Below are 23,823 nucleotides of genomic sequence, written 5' to 3' on the forward strand. Positions count from 1 at the left end.
CCTGTAGGTTTCCTACAGTGCTGCAGGGAGCCTAGAGCATTGAGGCCAGTAACCGAAAGGTTGCTGGTTCAAATACCTGAGCCGACAAGGTGAAAAATCTGTTGGTGCCCTTGAGCAAGGCACTTAACCCTAATTTGCTAAAGGGGTGCCGAACTACTATGGCTGATTATAAAACAACACATTTCACTGTACCTATCCGGTGTATGTGACAATAAAACATGTATTTTTTTACAGTATACTACAGTCATGTCTGCAAAGACACTGCATTAAATACTACAGTCATGTCTGCAAAAACACTACAGTAAATACTACAGTCATGTCTGCAAAAACACTACAGTAAATACTACAGTCATGTCTGCAAAAACACTACAGTAAATACTACAGTATACTACAGTCATGTTCGCAAAAACACTACAGTATATACTACAGTATACTACAGTCATGTCTGCAAAATCACTACAGTAAATACTACAGTATACTACAGTCATGTCTGCAAAATCACTACAGTAAATACTACAGTATACTACAGTCATGTTCGCAAAAACACTACAGTAAATACTACAGTATACTACAGTCATGTCTGCAAAATCACTACAGTAAATACTACAGTATACTACAGTCATGTCAGCAAAAACACTACAATTGAATACTAAAGTAAAGTCTGCAAAAACACTACAGTGAATACTATAGTATATAAATATAGTAATACTACAGTATTTTTACCATAGTATAATATAGTATTTTTTCATGTGGGGTCGACTGCTGTGGGATGTAGGGGAAGTGCATAGAAACGCAGAGGAGTCATTTAGAGAGAGAGCGAGAGAGAGAGAGAGCGACATAAAGACAGTGTGACTGGGATGCTGTGTTTTCCCTGTTGCTCCTCTGACAGTATGCCTACATACAGTAGAAGTTCAATGTTAGAAAATAAGAAGCTCAAAAAGGCTTCCTCACCGTCCTCCTGATTAGACTAAATGATGTACTGTGATGTTCATGTAGGCTACAGAGACCAAGATGTCTGCCTGGTTATTTACTGTTAATGCTCTCGATCTCGGTTGTGGCTTTTTGCGCTTGGTGACTTAACCAGTCAGACCAAAGTGATCATGTAGGGTTTGATCTTCACCACAAGTGTTTTTGCTGTCTGTATGTCAGTTTGTTTTTGCGATCCTCCTCCTGTCGTTTCTTTTTTCGGAATCACTCCCAACTGTCATCTACTTCACAGACATGTTGTTGAATCATCTCTTCTCAACCTCCTTGTGCTGTTTGGTCTGCCCCATGACAGGATCCCCTATATATAGGAGAATAATACTAGTCTACTACATTTCACCGCCCTTGACAGTACAGACAGACAGACGTATTGACCTGAAGAGGGTCAGTCCTATGTCCTATAACATTGTGGTGTATATTAGCATTAGGTAATATAGACCTCAATGCACTTTGCTTTGACTTGAATCAGCTCCTTCCAGTGGACCCTAGGGCAATGCCCACAACAAGCCACTGGAGGGCGCCAATGTCTTAAATGTGAACACTTCAATTTGTGGATATTTGCACAGGTACTTTTATTTATTTTGTAGATGAATATCGTAATAAAAAAAACTGGATTTATATTAGCCAGTTAATGGCTGTATAAAAAATACATGAATATAGTATATATCTTAGAGGTCAAGGTTTATTTATAGCTAGAACAAGGGAAGTACTTCTAGTTTAAATCAGTTTCTGTCAATGACAGTAGGGAACAATACCAACCTGCAATCCTGCATGACTTCAGAGTTTGGGTTTTGGGGGTAAAAAATGTAATGATTCACACCCATATGTGGATGCTTTATGAAATAAAGATGCAGTCAGTGTTTGGACATGAATATGGACACAGAGAAATTGTACTGGGTATTGTACCAGCTCTTCCCCCCTATCACAAGTACAGATGGCAGATTTTGGGTCAAACTCCATCTTCTATTACTTACAGGGAAATTGGTTCACTGGATATTCAGAAATGTAATTCACAAGTCTGAATTTCTCTACTGCGTAACTAAATGAAAAATTACATAAACATTGTTTTAAATTCCAATGTGTTGTTACAAAATCTGCAATTTTACAAATGTTTAAATTGCCGTTAGAATTCAGACCATCTCTGATAGACACAAATGTCAGGCACATCTGATGTTGGGTTGGGTTGCGTTCAAGCCATAGAAACGTCTGTTTACATTTTTACAGAATGAAAGGGAAGCATCTGGTTGAACATATCCACAGTGGGTGCTGAGTTAAAGGAAATAAATTGTTTCCAAGTGGAATGCAAACCTATGAAATGCATTTAGATAAAGTTAGTTCAATGTGTGCTGGTATGCCTATAAGAGACTGTCAGTGTTATAGATGGTTGTTGCACACAGTATTATGGCCCCACGGGCTCAGTATTTAAGTCATGTGCATTGTCATACTGGAACTGTTAATTTTTCAAAACCTTTGATGTAATATGCAATAGAGGCCAATGAGATGGATGAAGAGACACATTTTGACCTGGACGCCTAATTCTATTCACCCCTTGACCCCTTCAGAAACAAACAATGTGAGGTTGTGTTGCCCAAAGGCCCTGGTGCTTTTGGTCTACAGCTAAAGTGAGAAACATGGAGCTGACGAGAAATAAAATTCACAGATGTTGCCATTGTTTCCATTATTTTATTTTTTTCTTACAATGGATCTCTCTGTTTGCTGCATGATTGATCATCACTTGATTATTGCTATTGCTCTTACTGCTGATAATAACTCTGTTCACCCTTAATTGTTGGACAGATAGGCTTTGAATATCATCTTTACCTACTACCCAGCAAACACACAACCACCACACAATGTTGTCTCAGTGTTTACTCCAGGTTGTGAGCTTCAAATATATGTACGTATCAAAAGTAAATGTAATTGCTCAAATATACTTAAGTATCAAATGTAAAAGTATAAATCATTTCAAATTCCTTATATTAAGCAAACCAGATGGCACCATTTTCTTGTTTTTTATTTATTTACTGATAGCCACACGCCAACACTGACATCATTTACAAACAAAGTATTTGTGTTTGGTGAGTCTGCCAGATCAGAGGCAGTAGGGATGACCAGGGATGTTCTCTTGGTAAGTCTGTGAATTTGACCATTATTCTGTCCTGCTAAGCAGTCAAAATGTAATGAGCACTTTTGGGTGTCAGGGAAAATGTATGGGTGTAAAAAGTACATACTTTTTTTAGGAATGTAGTGGAGTAAAAGTAAAAGTTGTAAAAAAAGATAAATAGTCAAGTAAAGTACAGATACCCCAAAAAAACTACTTAAGTAGTACTTTAAAGTATTTTTACTTTAAAGTACTTACACCACTGGTCTAGTCTACACCTTACTGTGGTAAAGGTAGTCACCCTATACACCCTATACCAGCCAAACTCAATTGGCGGTCCGTGTCCGGACCCAGAGAAGGGTCAATCCGGACCGGACAACATCGTATTTTGTTATACAAAAGTAAATCCATTATTTTTAGACAGCTTTAAAAAATCAACCGGGAGCAGTGGCCTCTTTAACTCGGCGACCTCTCGGCCGCTTTCGAAGCAACGCCCACCTCTACTAGTGCCCTGTCTAATCCAATCGCGTGGTTATATGCAAATACATTGTCTTACCCAATCACATTAATCCAAATATTCTCAGCGGAACCTTGGGACAAGCAGGCAGAGAGAGATTTCACCGGGGTTCAACTGTAAATATAAAAAAAGAGAAACGTTTACTCTGAAAATCGTATATTCAAAGACGAGTGGACAGAACAGTATTTATTCATTCTCCCCGCAACTAGCACAAAACGAATGTGATTGATATGCAGTGAGTCCGTAGCTCTCGTGAAAAGTGCCAATGTTAAGCGCCATTATGACACCAGGCTTAGTAAATTCGATCAGACATATCCCCTGAACACGGAGGCGAGAACAAACAAGATTAACCAACTCAAATCCCAATATCAGAGGTCCACCAAAGTCCTTTTCAATTCCCTGACAGCCCAACAATGTGCAATGACGTGTTCACTGAGGATAGCTTGGGTTTTGGGAAAACACAAAAAAAAACATGTTCAGACGCTGAGATGGTAAAATAATGCTTGCTTGAAGGTAAACAAAAATATGAGCTCAGGGAAGAAAATGTGGCTTTGAAGGAGCAGGTTGGTGATTGTGACCCTGTCACTTTCTGGGGAAAGATGGTGCCTGCAGCTGAAGTCTCACATACAGCTGTGAATCAGCCTTCTCCACAATTAACTTGTATTATAAACAAATATGGCACCAGGCTCACCGATGAACACCAGCACCAGTGTCTCAGAGTTTCTCTCACACCATTGTGCCAAAGTTCACAGCATTGGCAGGAGACAGAAAGTGTCATTTCTCTCATTAATGCAGGGCCCAGAGATTATTTTTGTTCAACTCTCCTTTGTTCTCCAGAAAACATGCACTTTATTTCAATAAAATACAGTGCCTTGCAAAAGTATTCATCCCCTTTGGCGTTTTTCCTGTTTTGTTACATTACAACCTGTAATTTAAATTGATTTTTATTTGGATTTCATGTAATGGACATACACAAAATAGTCCAAATTGGTGAAGTGAAATGAAAAAAATTACTTGTTTCAGAAAATTCTCAAAAATAAATAACGGAGAGGTGGTGCGTGCATATGTATTCACCCCCTTTGCTATGAAGCCCCTAAATAAGATCTGGTGCAACCAATTACCTTCCGAAGTCACATAATTAGTTAAATAAAGTCCACCTGTGTGCGATCTAAGTGTCACATGATCTCAGTATATATACACCTGTTCTGAAAGGCCCCAGAGTCTGCAACACTGCTAAGCAAGGGGCACCACCAAGCAAGCGGCACCATGAAGACCAAGGAGCTCTCCAAACAGGTCAGGGACAAAGTTATGGAGAAGTACAGATCAGGGTTGTGTTATAAAAAAATATCAGAAACGTTGAACATCCCACGGAGCACCATTAAATCTATTATTAAAAAATGGAAAGAATATGGCACCACAACAAACCTGCCAAGAGAGGGCCGCCCACCAAAACTCCCGGACCAGGCAAGGAGGGCATTAATCAGAGAGGCAACAAAGAGACCAAATATAACCCTGAAGGAGCTGCAAAGCTCCACAGCGGAGATTGGAGTATAAATCCATAGGACCACTTTAAGCCGTACACTCCACAGAGCTGGGCTTTACGGAAGAGTGGCCAGAAAAAAGCCATTGCTTAAAGAAAAAAATAAGCAAACACGTTTGGGGTTCGCCAAAAGGCATGTGGGAGACTCCCCAAACATATGGAAGAAGGTACTCTGGTCAGATGAGACTAAAATTTTGCTTTTTGGCCATCAAGGAAAACGCTATGTCTGGCGCAAACCCAACACTTCTCATCACCCCGAGAACACCATCCCCACAGTGAAGCATGGTGGTGGCAGCATCATGCTGTGGGGATGTATTTCATCGGCAGGGACTGGGAAACTGGTCAGAATTGAAGGAATGATGGATGGTGCTAAATACAGGGAAATTCTTGAGGGAAACTTGTTTCAGTCTTCCAGAGATTTGAGACTGGGACGGAGGTTCACCTTACAGCAGGACAATGACCCTTAGCATACTGCTAAAGCAACACTCGAGTGGTTTAAGGGGAAACATTGAAATGTCTTGGAATGGCCTAGTCCAAGCCCAGACCTCAATCCAATTGAGAATCTGTGGTATGACTTAAAGATTGCTGTACACCAGCGGAACCCATCCAACTAGAAGGAGCTGTAGCAGTTTTTTCTTGAAGAATGAGCAAAGATCCCAGTGGCTAGATGTGCCAAACTTATCGAGACATACCCCAAGAGACTTGCAGCTGTAATTACTGCAAAAGGTGGCTCTACAAAGTATTGACTTTGGGGGGGTGTATAGTTATGCACGCTCAAGTTTTCTGTTTTTTTGTCTTATTTCTTGTTTGTTTCACAATAAAAAATATTTTGCATCTTCAAAGTGGTAGGCATGTTGTGTAAATCAAATGATACAAAGCCTCCCAAAATCAATTTTAATTCCAGGTTGTAAGGCAACAAAATAGGAAAAATGCCAAGGGGGTGAATACTTTTGCAAGCTACTACCGTTCAAAATACACTACCGTTCAAAAGTTTGGGGTCACTTAGAAATCTCCTTGTTTTCCATGAAAACATACATGAAATTATTTTGAATAGGAAATATAGCAAAATGCATAGGGAATGTAGTCATTGACAAGGTTAGAAATAATGATTTTTAATAGAAATAATAATTGTGTCCTTCAAACTTTGCTTTCGTCAAAGAATCCTCCATTTGCAACAATTACAGCCTTGCAGACCTTTGGCATTCTAGTTGTCAATTTGTTGAGGTAATCTGAAGAGATTTCACCCCATGCTTCCTGAAGCACCTCCCACAAGTTGGATTGGCTTGATGGGCACTTCTTATATACCATACGGTCAAGCTGCTCCCACAACAGCTCAATAGGGTTGAGATCCGGTGACTGTGCTGGCCACTCCATTATAGACAGAATACCAGCTGACTGCTTCTTCCCTAAATAGTTATTGCATAGTTTGGAGCTGTGCTTTGGGTCATTGTCCTGTTGTAGGAGGAAATTGGCTCCAATCAAGCGCCGTCCACAGGGTATGGCATGGCGTTGCAAAATGGAGTGATAGCCTTCCTTCTTCAAGATCCATTTTACCCTGTAGAAATCTCCCACTTTACCACCACCAAAGCACCCCCAGACCATCACATTGCCTCCACCATGCTTGACAGATGGCATCAAGCACTCCTCCAGCATCTTTTAATTTGGTCTGCGTCTCACATTTTACATTTTACATTTTAGTCATTTAGCAGACGCTCTTATCCAGAGCGACTTACAGTTAGTGAATACATGTAATAATATTATTTTTTATTTTTTTTGTATACTGGCCCCCCGTGGGAATCAAACCCACAACCCTGGCGTTGCAAACACCATGCTCTATCAACTGAGCTACATCCCAGCCGGCCATTCCCTCACCTACCCTGGACGACGCTGGGCCGATTGTGCGCCGCCCATGAGTCTCCTGGTCACGGCCGGCTGCGACAGAGCCTGGATTCGAACCAGGATCTAGTGGCACAGTTAGCACTGCGATGCAGTGCCTTAGACCACTGCGCCACTCACTTGTGATCCGAACACCTAAAACTTTGATTTGTCTGTCCATAACACTTTTTTTCCAATCTTCCTCTCTCCAGTGTCTGTGTTCTTTTGCCCATCTTAATCTTTTCTTTTTATTGGCCAGTCTGACATATGGCTTTTTCTTTGCAACTCTGCCTAGAAGGTCAGCATCCCGGAGTCGCCTCTTCACTGTTGACGTTGAGACTGGTGTTTTGCGGGTACTATTTAATAAAGCTGCCAGTTGAGGACCTGTGAGGCGTCTGTTTCTCAAACTAGACACACTAATGTATTGTCCTCTTGCTCAGTTGTGCACCGGGGCCTCCCACTCCTCTTTCTATTCTGGTTAGAGCCAGTTTGCGCTGTTCAGTGAAGGGAGTAGTACACAGCGTTGTACGAGATCTTCAGTTTCTTGGCAATTTCTCGCATGGAATAGCCTTCATTTCTCAGAACAAGAATAGACTGACAAGTTTCAGAAGAAAACTATTTGTTTCTGGACATTTTGAGCCTGTAATCGAACCCACAATTGCTGATGCTCCAGATACTCAACTAGTCTCAAGAAGGCCAGCACAACAGTTTTCAGCTGAGCTAACATAATTACAAAAGGGTTTTCTAATGATCAATTAGCCTTTTAAAATTATAAACTTGGGTTAGCTAACACAACGTGCCATTGGAACACAGGACTGATAGTTGCTGATAATGGGCCTCTGTACACCTATGTAGATATTCCATTAAAAATCAGCTATTTCCAGCTACAATAGCCATTTACAACATTAACAATGTCTACACTGTATTTCTGATCAATTTGATGTTATTTTAATGGACAAAAAAATTGCTTTTCTTTCGAAAACAAGGTAATTTCTAAGTGACCCCAAACTTTTGATCGGTAGAGTGTATATACAGTGGGAGAACAAGTATTTGATACACTGCCGATTTTGCAGGTTTTCCTACTTACAAAGCATGTAGAAGTCTGTAAGTTTTATAATAGGTACACTTCAACTGTGAGAGACGGAATCTAAAACAAAAATCCAGAAAATCACATTGTATGATTTTTAAGTAATGAATTTGCATTTTATTGCATGACATAAGTATTTGATCACCTACCAACCAGTAAGAATTCCGTCTCTCACAGACCTGTTAGTTTTTCTTTAAGAAGCCCTCCTGTTCTCTACTCATTACCTGTATTAACTGCACCTGTTTGAACTCGTTACCTGTATAAAAGACACCTGTCCACACACTCAATCAAACAGACTCCAACCTCTCCACAATGGCCAAGACCAGAGAGCTGTGTAAGGACATCAGGGATAAAATTGTAGACCTGCACAAGGCTGGGATGGGCTAGAGGACAATAGGCAAGCAGCTTGGTGAGAAGGCAACAAATGTTGGCGCAATTATTAGAAAATGGAAGAAGTTCAAGATGACGGTCAATCACCCTCGGCCTGGGGCTTCATGCAAGATCTCACCTCGTGGGGCATCAATGATCATGAGGAAGGTGAGGGATCAGCCCAGAACTACACGGCAGGACCTGGTCAATGACCTGAAGAGAGCTGGGACCACAGTCTCAAAGAAAACCATTAGTAACACACTACGCCGTCATGGATTAAAATCCTGCAGCGCACGCAAGGTCCCCCTGCTCAAGCCAGTGCATGTCCAGGCCCGTCTGAAGTTTGCCAATGACCATCTGGATGATCCAGAGGAGGAATGGGAGAAGGTCATGTGGTCTGATGAGACAAAAATAGAGCTTTTTGGTCTAAACTCCACTCGCCGTGTTTGGAGGAAGAAGAAGGATGAGTACAACCCCAAGAACACCATCCCAACCGTGAAGCATGGAGGTGGAAACATCATTCTTTGGGGATGCTTTTCTGCAAAGGGGACAGGACGACTGCACCGTATTGAGGGGAGGATGGATGGGGCCATGTATCGCGAGATCTTGGCCAACAACCTCCTTCCCTCAGTAAGAGCATTGAAGATGGGTCGTGGCTGGGTCTTCCAGCATGACAACGACCCGAAACACACAGCCAGGGCAACTAAGGAGTGGCTCCGTAAGAAGCATCTCAAGGTCCTGGAGTGGCCTAGCCAGTCTCCAGACCTGAAACCAATAGAAAATCTTTGGAGGGAGCTGAAAGTCCGTATTGCCCAGCGACAGCCCCGAAACCTGAAGGATCTGGATAAGGTCTGTGTGGAGGAGTGGGCCAAAATCCCTGCTGCAGTGTGTGCAAACCTGGTCAAGACCTACAGGAAACGTATGATCTCTGTCATTGCAAACAAATGTTTCTGTACCAAATATTAAGTTCTGCTTTTCTGATGTATCAAATACTTATGTCATGCAATAAAATGCAAATTAATTACTTAAAAATCATACAATGTGATTTTCTGGAATTTTGTTTTAGATTCCGTCTCTCACGGTTGAAGTGTACCTATGATAAACATTATAGACCTCTACATGCTTTGTAAGTAGGAAAACCTGCAAAATCAGCAGTGTATCAAATACTTGTTCTCCCCACTGTATATATATATATATATATATATATATATATATATATATATATATATACTGCTCAAAAAAATAAAGGGAACACGGGGAGTGGGGGGAAAAAGTATTTAGTCAGCCAATTGTGCAAGTTCTCCCACTTAAAAAGATGAGAGAGGCCTGTAATTTTCATCATAGGTACACGTCAACTATGACAGACAAATTGAGGAAAAGAAATCCAGAAAATCACATTGTAGGATTTTTAATGAATTTATTTGCAAATTATGGTGGAAAATAAGTATTTGGTCACCTACAAACAAGCAAGATTTCTGGCTCTCACAGACCTGTAACTTCTTCTTTAAGAGGCTCCTCTGTCCTCCACTCGTTACCTGTATTAATGGCACCTGTTTGAACTTGTTATCAGTATAAAAGACACCTGTCCACAACCTCAAACAGTCACACTCCAAACTCCACTATGGCCAAGACCAAAGAGCTGTCAAAGGACACCAGAAACAAAATTGTAGACCTGCACCAGGCTGGGAAGACTGAATCTGCAATAGGTAAGCAGCTTGGTTTGAAGAAATCAACTGTGGGAGCAATTATTAGGAAATGGAAGACATACAAGACCACTGATAATCTCCCTCGATCTGGGGCTCCACGCAAGATCTCACCCCGTGGGGTCAAAATGATCACAAGAACGGTGAGCAAAAATCCCAGAACCACAAGGGGGGACCTAGTGAATGACCTGCAGAGAGCTGGGACCAAAGTAACAAAGCCTACCATCAGTAACACACTACGCCGCCAGGGACTCAAATCCTGCAGTGCCAGACGTGTCCCCCTGCTTAAGCCAGTACATGTCCAGGCCCGTCTGAAGTTTGCTAGAGTGCATTTGGATGATCCAGAAGAGGATTGGGAGAATGTCATATGGTCAGATGAAACCAAAATATAACTTTTTGGTAAAAACTCAACTCGTCGTGTTTGGAGGACAAAGAATGCTGAGTTGCATCCAAAGAACCTCATACCTACTGTGAAGCATGGGGGTGGAAACATCATGCTTTGGGGCTGTTTTTCTCCAAAGGGACCAGGACGACTGATCCGTGTAAAGGAAAGAATGAATGGGGCCATGTATCGTGAGATTTTGAGTGGAAACCTCCTTCCATCAGCAAGGGCATTGAAGATGAAACGTGGCTGGGTCTTTCAGCATGACAATGATCCCAAACACACCGCCCGGGCAACGAAGGAGTGGCTTCCTAAGAAGCATTTCAAGGTCCTGGAGTGGCCTAGCCAGTCTCCAGATCTCAACCCCATAGAAAATCTTTGGAGGGAGTTGAAAGTCCGTGTTGCCCAGCGACAGCCCCAAAACATCACTGCTCTAGAGGAGATCTGCATGGAGGAATGGGTCAAAATACCAGCAACAGTGTGTGAAAACCTTGTGAAGACTTACAGAAAACGTTTGACCTGTGTCATTGCCAACAAAGGGTATATAACAAAGTATTGACAAACTTTTGTTATTGACCAAATACTTATTTTCCACCATAATTTGCAAATAAATTCATAAAAAATCCTACAATGTGATTTTCTGGATTTTCTTTTCTCATTTTGTCTGTCATAGTTGACGTGTACCTATGATGAAAATTACAGGACTCTCTCATCTTTTTAAGTGGGAGAACTTGCACAATTGGTGGCTGACTAAATAATTTTTTCCCCCACTGTATGTATGTAGATATATAGATATATATTTAAGAGAGAAAAAAAACCTATGGGGGATTGGAAGTGATGCAGACAATTACATTGATGGAAGTTACAATCTATCTGCAATATTAAAGCTGATCTACCCCCTAAATTTTTTTTAAAAACTTTAAGTGTTAAACAAATCAAAATATATTTTTATATTTGAGATCCTACAAATAGCCACCCATTGCCTTGATGACAGCTTTGCACACTCTTTTTAGCTCAGAAAACTTGGGGGGAAATAAAATGACCCGCGGGCCCCCAGTTGGGAATCCCTGCCATGTACTGTATGCCCATCATGAAACGAGAGATGAGATGATGCCAATGACCCTCGTATTTAGAAACATTTAAGTTATTTTACTGTAACAGTTTCTTGTTTTCCGTTTCACTTGATTAAAAGCCCTCAGTAAGCACGTTCCCCGTGCTGGAAGTCTGGTTCAACAGCAATGCGTCATCAGGTGTCTTTTTTATCCTGGCCTTGCAGCCAAGTAGGCCTAGCCTATCCATAAAAGGTTTTTAAATGGTCCATTCATGAGTGCCTTGAGTTGAAAATATACTGCACATCCTTAACATACACACATATGCTTTTACCCAGTGGTGTAAAGTACTTTAGTAAAAATACTTTAAAATACTACTTAAGTCGTTTTTTGGGGTATCTGTACTTTACTTTACTATTTATATTTTTGACAACTTTTACTTTTACTTCACTACATTCCTAAAGAAAATAATGTACTTTTTACGCCGTACATTTTCCCTGACACCCAAAAGTACCCATTTTGAATGCTTTGCACGACAGGAAAATGGTCCAATTCACGCACTTATCAAGAGAACATCCCTGGTCATCCCTACTGCCTCTGTCACAACTTCCTCCGAGGCTGCCTCCTCTCCTTGTTCGGGCAGGCTTCGGTGTTCGTTGTCACTGGCCTTCTAGCCACTGCTACTCCTCATCTCATCATTCCATTTGTTTTGTCTTGTTTATTACACACACCTGGTTCATATCCCCTAATCAGTACCTGTATAAGTGTTCCCTCTGCCCCCTTGTCTTTGTGTGTGATTGTTAATTGTAGAGGATATATAGCTCGGTGGAGCTAGATTTGTATTGTGTATCGCCGGGATATTCACCCGTGTGCCTTGTCTTCCCCAGTGCGCCGTTAACCGCACTGGTATATATTATGCAGTGCTGCGTACCTCTGTTTATTTGAATAAACAATTTATTCTGTGATTTCCTCTCCTGCACCTGACTCCGTCCTACATTACCGCTACAGAATCACACACCCGAACAACATGGAGTCAGCAGGAACTGGGAATATGTCTGGAGTCATGGAGTGGGTCCGGGAACATTCGAACATGCTAGCCAGCTTGGGCGAGGCGAAGTATCGGGTTCTCCAGGTCGTCCAACGCCTGGAGAGGAGAGGACCCGACCCTTCGAGACCAGCTGAGCGACCGGATCCAGCTACCCACACCCCAGCACCCAGAAGGATTCACCTTTCCCGACCGAGGGAGTACAACGGGACAGTGGCCCGCTGCCAGGGTTTCCTCCTGCAGATGGACCTCTATTTCTCCACCATCAGCCTGGCTCCCTCGGAGTGGGAGAAGGTGTCCGCCCTCATCTCCTGCCTCTCGGGCAAAGCCCTGGAGTGGGCCAATGCCGTCTGGAGTGAAGGAGGAGCCGCGTTGGACAACTACGGGGAGTTCGCTCGCCTCTTCCGGGCCGTCTTTGATCACCCTCCTGAAGGAAGAGAGGCGGGCGAGCGTCTGGTCCATTTGAGGCAGGGGACGAGGACCACGCAGGACTTTGCCCTGAAGTTCAGGACTCTAGTGGCTGGGTCTGGGTGGAACGAGCGGGCCCTCATCAACCACTTCCGGTGCCACCTGCGAGAGGATGTCCGAAGGGAGCTAGCCTGCCGGGATGGACAACCTGCCGGGTTGGACAACCTGCTGGCTTCTAGAGGACGTCCTGGGAGGGGCCTGCCCGTTTCACCTCCCCCCAAACCGGATCACAAGAAGATGGAGATTGGGTGGTGCGGTGATCCAGGAGAGCGGAGGATGACAGCGCCAGTGTCACTCTTGTGGCACGAGAGGACATTCTACTGCACGTTGTCGTCAGCGTTCTTTTGGGTCTGGAGGCGGCAGGCAGGGCACTCTCGCGTCACCCCAGTTATCTAACACCCACACTCGTTCAGAGCCCTCTGCTGCACACTGTACCCTACACATCCACTTCCCTGATTACACGGTAGTTCCCCAGTGTAAGGTGCTGGTCGATTCAGGCACAGCTGGGAACTTTATGGACAGGTCGTTAGCACATAGTCTAGGTATTACATTGGTTCCCCTATCCATTCCAATTCCCATCCAAGCACTTGACAGTCGACCATTAGGGTCAGGGTTCGTTAGGGAGGTTACAGCACCAGTCACAATGGTTACACAAGAGACCCATAGAGAGCAAGTCACTTTTTTTATTATTGAGTCTCCTGATTTCCCTGTTGTGTTGGGTCTTCCCTGGTTAGCACTACACAGCCCCACCTTTTCATGGCCGCAGAGGGTTCTCACGGGGTGGTCGCGAGAGTGTCAGGGTAGGTGTCTGGCTGTTTCCGTTGGTGCAACCACGGTGGAAAGTCCAGACACTACCTCCACCGTGCGCATTCCCCCCGAATACCTCGATTTGACGCACGCGTTTTCCAAAATGCAGGTGACCAAATGACCACCTCATCGGGCGGGGGATTACGCGATAAACCTCCGGGTAGACGCTGTGCCTCCCAGGAGTCATGTACAGTGCCTTGCAAAAGTATTCATCCCCCTTGCTATGAAGCCCCTAAATAAGATCTGGTGCAACCAATTACCTTCAGAAGTCACATAATTAGTTAAATAAAGTCCACCTGTGTGCAATCTAATTGTCACATGATCTGTCACATGATCTTAGTATATACAGTGAGGGAAAAAAGTATTTGATCCCCTGATGATTTTGTACGTTTGCCCACTGACAAAGTAACGATCAGTCTATAATTTTAATGGTAGGTTTATTTGAACAGTGAGAGACAGAATAACAACAAAGAAATCCAGAAAAACGCATGTCAAAAATGTTGTAAATTGATTTACATGATCTCAGTATATATACACCTGTTCTGAAAGGCCCCAGAGTCTGCAACACCACTAAGCAAGGGGCACCACCAAGAAAGCGGCACCATGAAGACCAAGGAGCTCTCCAAACAGGTCAGGGACAAAGTTGTGGAGAAGTACAGATCAGGTTTGGGTTCTAAAAAAATATCAGAAACTTTGAACATCCCACAGAGCACCATTAAATCCATTATTAAAAAATGGAAAGAATATGGCACCACAACAAACCTGCCAAGAGAGGGCCACCCACCAAAACTCACGGACCAGGCAAGGAGGACATTAATCAGAGAGGCAACAAAGAGACCAAAGATAATCCTGAAGGATCTGCAAAGCTCCACAGCGGAGATTGGAGTATCTGTCCATAGGACCACCTTAACGTACACTCCACAGAGCTGGGCTTCACGGAAGAGTGGCCAGAAAAAAGCCATTGCTTAAAGAAAAAAATTAGCAAACACGTTTGGTGTTCGACAAAAGGCATGTGGGAGACTCCCCAAACATATGGAAGAAGGTACTCTGGTCAGATGAGACTAAAATTGAGCTTTTTGGCCATCAAGGAAAACGCTATGTCTGGCGCAAACCCAACACCTCTCATCACCCCGAGAACACCATCCCAACAGTGAAGCATGGTGATGGTAGCATCATTCTGTGGGGATGTTTTTAATCGGCAGGGACTGGGAAACTGGTCAGAATTGAAGGAATGATGGATGGCACTAAATACAGGGACATTCTTGAGGGAAACCTGTTTCAGTCTTCCAGAGATTTGAGACTGGGACTGAGGTTCACCTTCCAGCAGGACAATGACCCTAAGCATACTGCTAAAGCAACACTCGAGTGGTTTAAGGGGAAACATTTAAATGTCTTGGAATGGCCTAGTCAAAGCCCAGACCTCAATCCAATTGAGAATCTGTGGTATGACTTAAAGATTGCTGTACACCAGCGGAACCCATCCAACTTGAAGGAGCTGGAGCAGTTTTGCCTTGAAGAATGGGCAAAAATCCCAGTGGCTAGATGTGCCAAGCTTATAGAGACATACCCCAAGAGACTTGCAGCTGTAATTACTGCAAAAGGTGGCTCTACAAAGTATTGACGTTGGTGGGTGTATAGTTATGCACGCTCAAGTTTTCTGTTTTTTTGTCTTATTTCTTGTTTCACCCCAAAAAATATTTTGCATCTTCAAAGTGGTAGGCATGTTGTGTAAATCAAATGATACAAACCCCCCAAAAATCTATTTTAATTCCAGGTTGTAAGGCAACAAAATAGGAAAAATGCCAAGGGGGGTGAATACTTTCGCAAGCCACTGTATATCCCCTGTCACAGGCTGAAACGGAGGCGATGGAGACATACGTCTCCGAGTCCCTGAGCCAGGGATTCATACGTCCCTCCACTTCGCCCGCCTCCTCAAGTTTTTTTTTTTTGTGAAGAAGAAAGACGGAGGTCTGAGCTCTTGCATTGATTACCGATCACTTAACAAGGGGACTATTCGTTATACTTATCCTCTACCCCTCATTCCATCTGTGATCGAGTCAATGCATGGGGCGCACTTCTTCACCAAATTAGATCTCCGGAGTGCGTACAACCTGGTGCGTGTCTGAGATGGGTGTGACGAATACCTGGTGATGCCGTACGGTTTGATGAATGCTCCATCAGTCTTCCAGTCCTTTGTGAACGAGGTGTTTCGGGACATGCTTGGTCGCGGTGTATAATATAATATACACCAGTGCGGTAAACGGCGCACTGGGGAAGACAAGGCACACGGGTGAATATCCCGGCGATACACAATACAAATCTAGCTCCACGAGCTATATATCCTCTACAATGAACAATCACACACAAATACAATGATTTCCTCTCCTGCGCCTTACTCCGTCCAACATCACCCGCTACAGCCTCTGATCTGCCGGACTCACTAAACACAAATGCTTAGTTTGTGAATGATGTCTGCATGTTGTAGTGTGCCCCTGTCTATTCGTTAAAAAAAATAAGACAATTGTGCTGTCTGATTTGCTTAATATATGCAATTTGAAATGATTTATACTTTTACTCTTACATTTGATACTTAAGTATATTTTTGCAATTACATTTACTTTTGATGCTTACATATATTTAAAACCTGCATACTTGTTCAAGTATCCATCTCCATTTCCAAAGTGCGCCTCTCATCGGATTACCAAAGACGTGCTCCTCCAAACGTATTTATTTTATTCAGTCCTATAATACAGTATCAACGGTAAACCTACACAGTAAATTCCATAGTGTTAAATATGCAGTGTCAAAGTACATTGACTCTTACAGAGTTATTACTACAACAGTTGGAGTAAGATACCGCCCAGTGTTGGTGAAAAAGTACGTTGTTAAAAGACGCAGTGTCAGACGTACTCTGGAAAGCTCCGCCCACCTACGACTCGTCTCAAACGGACCACACATTTTCACGGCGCCATTTTCTTCATGTTGAATGACTGTGGTAAGTTTCTCCTAAGCGACTATACACACATTATTTGTCATTTTAACAGAAGCAGCATTTAAGAATTACTTTATATCGTTGCTAACAGTGCACTCTAGTTGGTTTTAGGTCTTAAAATGTCGAATTTTAAAAAGGCTAACGTTAACATGTTGTGACTGACTTCTGTCCAGTCCATGTGCCAGCAGTATTAAGCTAACGTTAATTAACATTAACTGACGAACATAACGTTCAAACTAGACAATGTCAGCCCGATTTATTGTAAGTTATGTTAATACAACGTGGAGGGGGGATTGTGTACTTCTTGTTAACGTTCAGATATTACAGGAACATAGCAAAGACTAAGGGGAGTTGGCTAAACTAGCTACAGTTAGCTACGTTAGCTTGACTGGCTAACTATGTGCGGGTGGCATGGATTTATTATGTTAACGGCGGGTAGACATTAACCTTGGACACTGCTTAAGCGGTGTGCCTTTATTTTTTTCCTGGATATTATACAAAATGACTTTCGGGTTTCAAAGCAGCAGCAGTACTGTTAAAATACTTAAGCACTATCTTAGCACACACTTATGGTGTAACGTTTAGCTAACATTATTCAATTCAATGTTATTTATATTGTCAAATCATAACAAGAGTTATCTCAAGACACTTTACAGACAGAGTAGGTCTAGACCACACTCTATAATATACCAAGACCCAACAATTGCAGTAATTGTGCGGGCAAGGCGGTAACATTAATGTTACAAGGATGAAAATCAGACGTTATCCTTTTTAATGTGTTTGACAGTAACTTCAATTTAACTGGCCATTTCTGCAAAAGTGCTGATCATTTCTCAGCACTTTGGTGGCTTGAAACAATATTTTTTCTTATATTTGAGGAAATACTGCTAAAATAAGACCATCAACTTTTTAACTGTGAGAAATTGTACTGATACTATTTGCAGGGAGCATGCTGCTTAAAGCTAAACTTGGAGATGTCCAAAAATTTGTCAGAATAACTGAGCCAAATCTGAAAGACTTTTTGATTGCAGGTAAGAATTTGACAATGTTAGTAATAACTGTCTGAATTTAGCTGTTTAAAATTGATATACTGGAATATTCCTAAAATGATGGGACATGTTAAGTTCTCAGGTTTTTGGAACTGGTCCATTTTTGTACGTCTAAATTTCTTCTGTTTTGCCCTTGGTAACTACACTTTAATTGTGGATGCATTGCTTAAGGTATAGTTATGATGCTACAAAAAAAAACATTTTAATCACTTAATAGTGTTTGTTTAAAACCTATTTTATAGGGTAAGGTAGGTGTACACAGTGAAATTATTATATAAATAATGATTTACTTTTGTTTACACAAGCTTTTATCCCTGTTTTTTCTAGCATTTGCAAAGTTTGGTGTCCCAGCTGTAACAGAAGGTGTGAAAATTGTTGACAGTTCAGGGACTGAATTGGATGATGATGTTTTTGAGGATATTATAAAGGATCCCTCAACTGGGGTGCTAACCATCAAATATGACTCAGGTTTGTTTCAGTTAATTAGACTAATTAATGAATACGTTATTTCTTTGTTTTATGAAGTTCATGGTGTCTATTAAATAAGTGTCTTAGATTATGAGGGAACTATATATAATTCTTTTTCTTCTAAAAATCATGGTTAGAATCTGTCTCCATGGTGGCCTCTTCTGAGCAATCCCAACCATCATCCCTTGATACCTTGGACTCTGAGGATACAGTCATTATTTCAGATAGCCCCTCCAGAAAACGCCAGAGGCTGGATACAGAAGCCAAGCAAGTAAGACAATTCTGACATTTTAAATTCTGTTCTTGAATCTGTTCTCAGAGAATTAAAATTACATTAATATACATTGTAAATTACATGGTTTCAAAACATTTTTGAAGTCCTGATTAGGGATGTCCCGATCAAGTTTTTTTAAGCGCCCTGTCCGATTAAAAAAAGTATCTGCTGATATTGAGTCCTGATCAGATACTTTTATTTATTTATTGATAATACAGTGCACACTTCGAGTACATTCAAGTTATTGTCGCTGTCTGGAGGGAGTTTCTTACCATTATTGGCTTTTTCATTGGATTTTTGTAGCACTTGCAATCTTTGAGATTGGATCGGGACATCCTCTGACATCATATTAGTTTATTTCCAGTTTATTTGCAGTGGACATAACATGCAGAATTGTTATGCATTTTGTTTTAAGTTGGTGGAATCAGCTCTTACCAACAAAACCGGTGGGGAACGTATAATAAATGAATACAACCGAACCAAGTCCTTGACGGATGAAACAAGACGCAAAATGGTGAACATGCTGGCAGCTGACATGACAGAAAAGAATGGGTAATTTGTTAATAGTCCTTGTGTTCTCAATCTGTAAATCTAAATCTGAATCTAAGTTAATATGACTGCACAATCCTTTCTTCTTCAATTTTGCAGTACATCTCCACCCAGACAGGTGAAAGAAATGTATGCCAAAGGAATAGTGACCTTATTCCCGTACCTCAGTGACCCATTCTCTAAGAATGGCTATGTGAGTTGCACACAGTAATAGTTGTAATGTTAAATGCTATTGGAAGTTTTTGAATCCTACCAGACCATGTTGTTTTCAATGAAGTATCCATTTTTGTTATCCTTTCATCCTTCAAGGAGCATTATTATGATGGCGAGAGTGGAACTGGGTACTTGGCCTGGAGGATTAAAACTATTCAGAGAGGCACCGCCAAAGACAGGCGATCATCATTCGGAGGTAATACTGGAAAATGTATGGAACAAAACAGTTGCTAGATCAATAATTGCATTTGTTGCACTATTTCTCAGACATATAGTATAATGTGTAACTACATCCTTCAATTCTGCTAGCTCCCTCCCTCTTAGCAAATTTAAAGAAAATATGCATCAGAGACCTACAAAGGACTGTGACATAAGGGGGGGTTGCCTCGACACTGACTGGTCGAGGCAACCCCTGGCAAACTGGCCTTGCAAACTTTAGGGTGATTTAAACCAGTAGATGGCATTTTCATACATTTTTCAACCCACAAACTGCAGATTTCATAAATTGTGAAGAAATAATGTCAATATTAACACCAGCATTGATGCAGGGCTCCACACTAACTTTTTGTCTTGGTTGCACTTGTGCGCCTAACTTTTTTATTTAGGTGCACCAGCACAAAATGTAGGTGCACCCAAATTTTTTCCTTGCGTCGCCATTAACGCCACAATTTCAAGGTCACCTTTTTATCACGCTCCATATACATTCATATATATCATGTAACCACCCCCCCCCTTTGCTGTCCTCTGCCCCTCAGATGGCCAACACCTGTAATTTGGCCTTCTTCCCATTTGGCCTTGGCTAAACCAGCTTGCCACACTCCCTAGCATCAAACATATCATTCATATCATTTAGTTTACAGCTCAAAAAGTATATTTTACAGTGGAGTACTTCCTTTAAAAGTTAGCCAGGCTACTAAAACTTTTGACATGATTGAAATTTTCCCGTGTTGTGTAGAATCAGCCAAAGGATCAACTGGTGAAGACATGTCTGGAGGACCGACTGTCAGACGAGAATCCCAGTTTGTTCCAGAGACTGCCCTGACTGATGATGAGTGCAACAAAGCAATCTCACTGATGAAACATTCTGCTGATGCAGACACAATCAAGAAGAAAATGGAACTGACGTTTGTGTATCGCCGCAAAATGATCCTCGACCCCCAGCAGTCAAGCAACATACTGTCTGAGTTTCCACGTTTTAAAGACGTCAAAAGCTTGGTAATTATGTTATTTTGAAAATACTATGACAAGTGAATTGTTTTGTAAGACATTGTAGTGATACTAGCTAGCTAAACTAGCACGCAATACAATTTGATTGGCTGTCAAATAACTGAAATTGTCACCAACACCACCCCACTCCAGGTTGAACAGGATTTTGTTCTAATGTTCGGAGAGGATACCTCAAGCAAGCTTCTGGAAAGGTGGCCGGTCACGTTCAAGAAAAAGATCATCAAACAATGCAGAAAGCTTCCATCCACAAGTGAGCTTGAAGAACTCTTGCTGGCAGCTGATCCTCCTGAGGATGGCACTGAATTGGATGTTGACTTTGGTAAGATGCTTGTAAGCCTACCTTTTGTGTTGTATTGCAATATCAACATTATGTGTAAACATTTAAATATCAACATAATACTAAGAAGCTGGATCTGTGAAAGATTTACGAGTACGTTCTGTAGCAGTATATTGAACAAAACTTTTGAGATTTGACTCAGCCCTGTGGATGTTTTAGTTAGAGAACTTCTTGTGATGTAGAACTGCTGTCTGTCTGGGGGGTCTTTTGTAAAGAAAACAACGTAACTGAAGTGTGTTAACATTGAACTTGTGTTGTTACAGGTTGGGACAGTGATCTGTCATCGGTTTTACTGCTTATACACCTGATTCCACCCTCCGCTCAGGGTCGGAAGAGACCAGGAAAGGTTTCCGCATCCCAAGCAGAGAAACATCTTGTGGTATTCAAGAAGGTTTGTATTTTTTCTAATTTGTGGTATGAACACCTAATATTAGGCTACAAGTATTCATTCAATATTCATATTCAATAAGAGTAGTGTATTGGCTCTTTCTGCATATTCTACAACTACTTGGCCATTAACTACAGTTTTCCCTCATTTGTCTTCGCAGACCGGAACAAACATTCAAGAGCATCTCGATGCCATCACTACTAGCGCTCAGCCCTATAGCTGTTGGAGTTAAGAAGAATGCAATCCACCAGTTCTTCATCATTATCGACAAGAATGCCATACCTTGCAGGTCAACCTCTTCTCTTGTTGCTTTTGACGAACTATTTAAGGCACATTTTGTGTTTGGCACATCCTACAACACCATGCTCCACAACATGTACACTTTCATCCAAACTACAGTGTACAGCATCGATGCTGGCAAGGTCAAAGAGAGCCCTCGTGTTGCTGAAATCAGGGCGAGGTTACTTCATTAGTGCTTGAAGTTTCTCCTCGAACATGAAGTGTTTTGTTTGTCAGGCTGAGTTATCGAGTTCAAATATGCTTGTTAGGCATTTACGATTAGTTCACGGTTACTTGCCTGGAAAAAATCTCCGGCTTAAATGTGCTCAGACTGGATGTGGCTGTGCGTTTGGTACGTTTTCTGGTTTTAGGAAACATTTAAACACAAAACACACTGAGTATATTGACCAACAGGTTGACCCTGATGTTTATTTAAGCAGCATTGGAGAGGCAGTGACCACTAATGTAGAGGAGACAGCTACAACGTCACGGACAGTTAATGAACACGAGGTAGCCACATCTACTCTGTTGAAAAAGTCCAACAGGAGCACTCTAGATATGTGTGCCTCTGCTGTTGCACAACTAAAAGCAGCTGGATTAAGTCAATCTACTGTAAATAGTTTTGTTTCCTCCATGGAAGAAGTGTTTTTTGAGATTCAAAGTCAAGCTACAGATGCAGCTTTGCAGTGCTTATCTCCACAGGAAACTGAAAATAAGAACAGAATAGAACAATCTTTGCAAAAGTTGGAAAACCCTTTCACACCCTTAAATTCAGAAGCTAAACGAAATAAACACTTCAAAGAGAAATGGGGAATCGTAGAACCTGTTGAAAAGGTGCTTGGCACAAGATTTGACAGCAGAAGAAACAAAACAACTGGGACATACGATCAGGTCGTTGTAACTGACAAGTTTGCATATATTCCTATTTTAGAAACACTAAAGGCCATTTTTCAAAACCCAGAACTTGCAGACATGTTCAAGCCCAGGCACATGCCCAAGGAAGGTGTGTATGCAGACTTGAGAGATGCCGCCTATTTTAAAAAAAGTCCCTTATTCTCTATAGAAAAGGATGCCATACAGATCCAGCTATTTTATGACGACTTTGAAACAGCAAACCCCTTGGGGTCTAAAAAGGATATACACAAATTAGGTGCTATATACTTTACATTAAGGAATTTTCCCCCAATCTTTAATTCATCATTGATAAATATTCATTTGGGTGCTCTTTTCCATGCGCAGGACATCAAGCGTTATGGTTTTAATTTGATACTTGAGCCACTTGTCAGTGATCTTAAAGTACTCGAGACAGAGGGACTTAAAGTTCCCAGATTGAAAGATGTGATTCACGGTACCATAGTTCAGGTCACTGGTGATAATCTTGGGTTGCATGGTTTATTTGGCTTTGTGGAGTCATTTGGGGCAAGGTATTGTTGTCGTTTCTGTCTCCTTGAGAAAGATTGTTTTCAAACTGTGTTCTGTGAAGATGATCCAAAAGTTGTACTACGAACTATCGAGATGCACAAACTGCACTGTCAAACTTTACAAACAGATCCTACACTACCTCATATCTATGGTGTCAAACGCATTTGTCTGCTGAATTCACTACAGTATTTTAATACAGCCAACAATTTTTCTGTAGATATAATGCACGATATTTTAGAAGGAGTTGCTCAGTTTGAAGTCAAACTTGTCCTGCAGTACATTAAGGAAAACTTCCTAAATGCTGAACAACTGGCTGGTAGAATACATGCTTTTGACTATGGATACAATCAGCAGCGAAACCGTCCACCTAGAGTAAAGTTGTTTGATGGAAGTAATGATTTGGGGTTGAATGCTATACAGTCTTGGTGCTTATTACGTAATATGCCTTTGCTATTTGGTGATTTAATACAGTCAGATGACCAGCACTGGCATCTTCTACTTTTGCTTCTACACATTGTTAACATTGTATTTTCCCCAGTCCTTACAGAAGGCATGACCATTTACCTCAAACATTTAATCATTGATCATCATCAGCTCTTCAAGCAGTTGTTTCCTGCAATCAATCTCTTACCAAAGCATCACTTCATGATTCATTACCCTCGTAATATAAAAAACATCGGCCCAGTTCTGCACATGTG

General features: G+C 41.6%; 1 protein-coding gene across 1 annotated transcript; it reads left to right on the forward strand.

The window, feature by feature from the left end:
• Positions 1-17,336: 17,336 nt before the first annotated feature.
• LOC311142625 (uncharacterized protein) lies at positions 17,337-21,312 on the forward strand (the record flags this gene model as incomplete). Its single annotated transcript, XM_084178285.1, has 8 exons — positions 17,337-17,950; positions 18,296-18,436; positions 18,574-18,707; positions 19,126-19,262; positions 19,359-19,452; positions 19,569-19,668; positions 20,428-20,650; positions 21,300-21,312. The coding sequence occupies exons 1-8, from the start codon at positions 17,869-17,871 to the stop codon at positions 21,310-21,312; spliced, it is 924 nt and encodes a 307-aa protein (XP_084034411.1). The 5' UTR covers positions 17,337-17,868.
• Between the last annotated feature and the right edge of the window lie 2,511 nt (positions 21,313-23,823).

Source organism: Coregonus lavaretus, assembly GCF_964263955.1.
Source record: "Coregonus lavaretus genome assembly, chromosome: 15".
Taxonomy (NCBI): Eukaryota; Metazoa; Chordata; class Actinopteri; order Salmoniformes; family Salmonidae; genus Coregonus; species Coregonus lavaretus.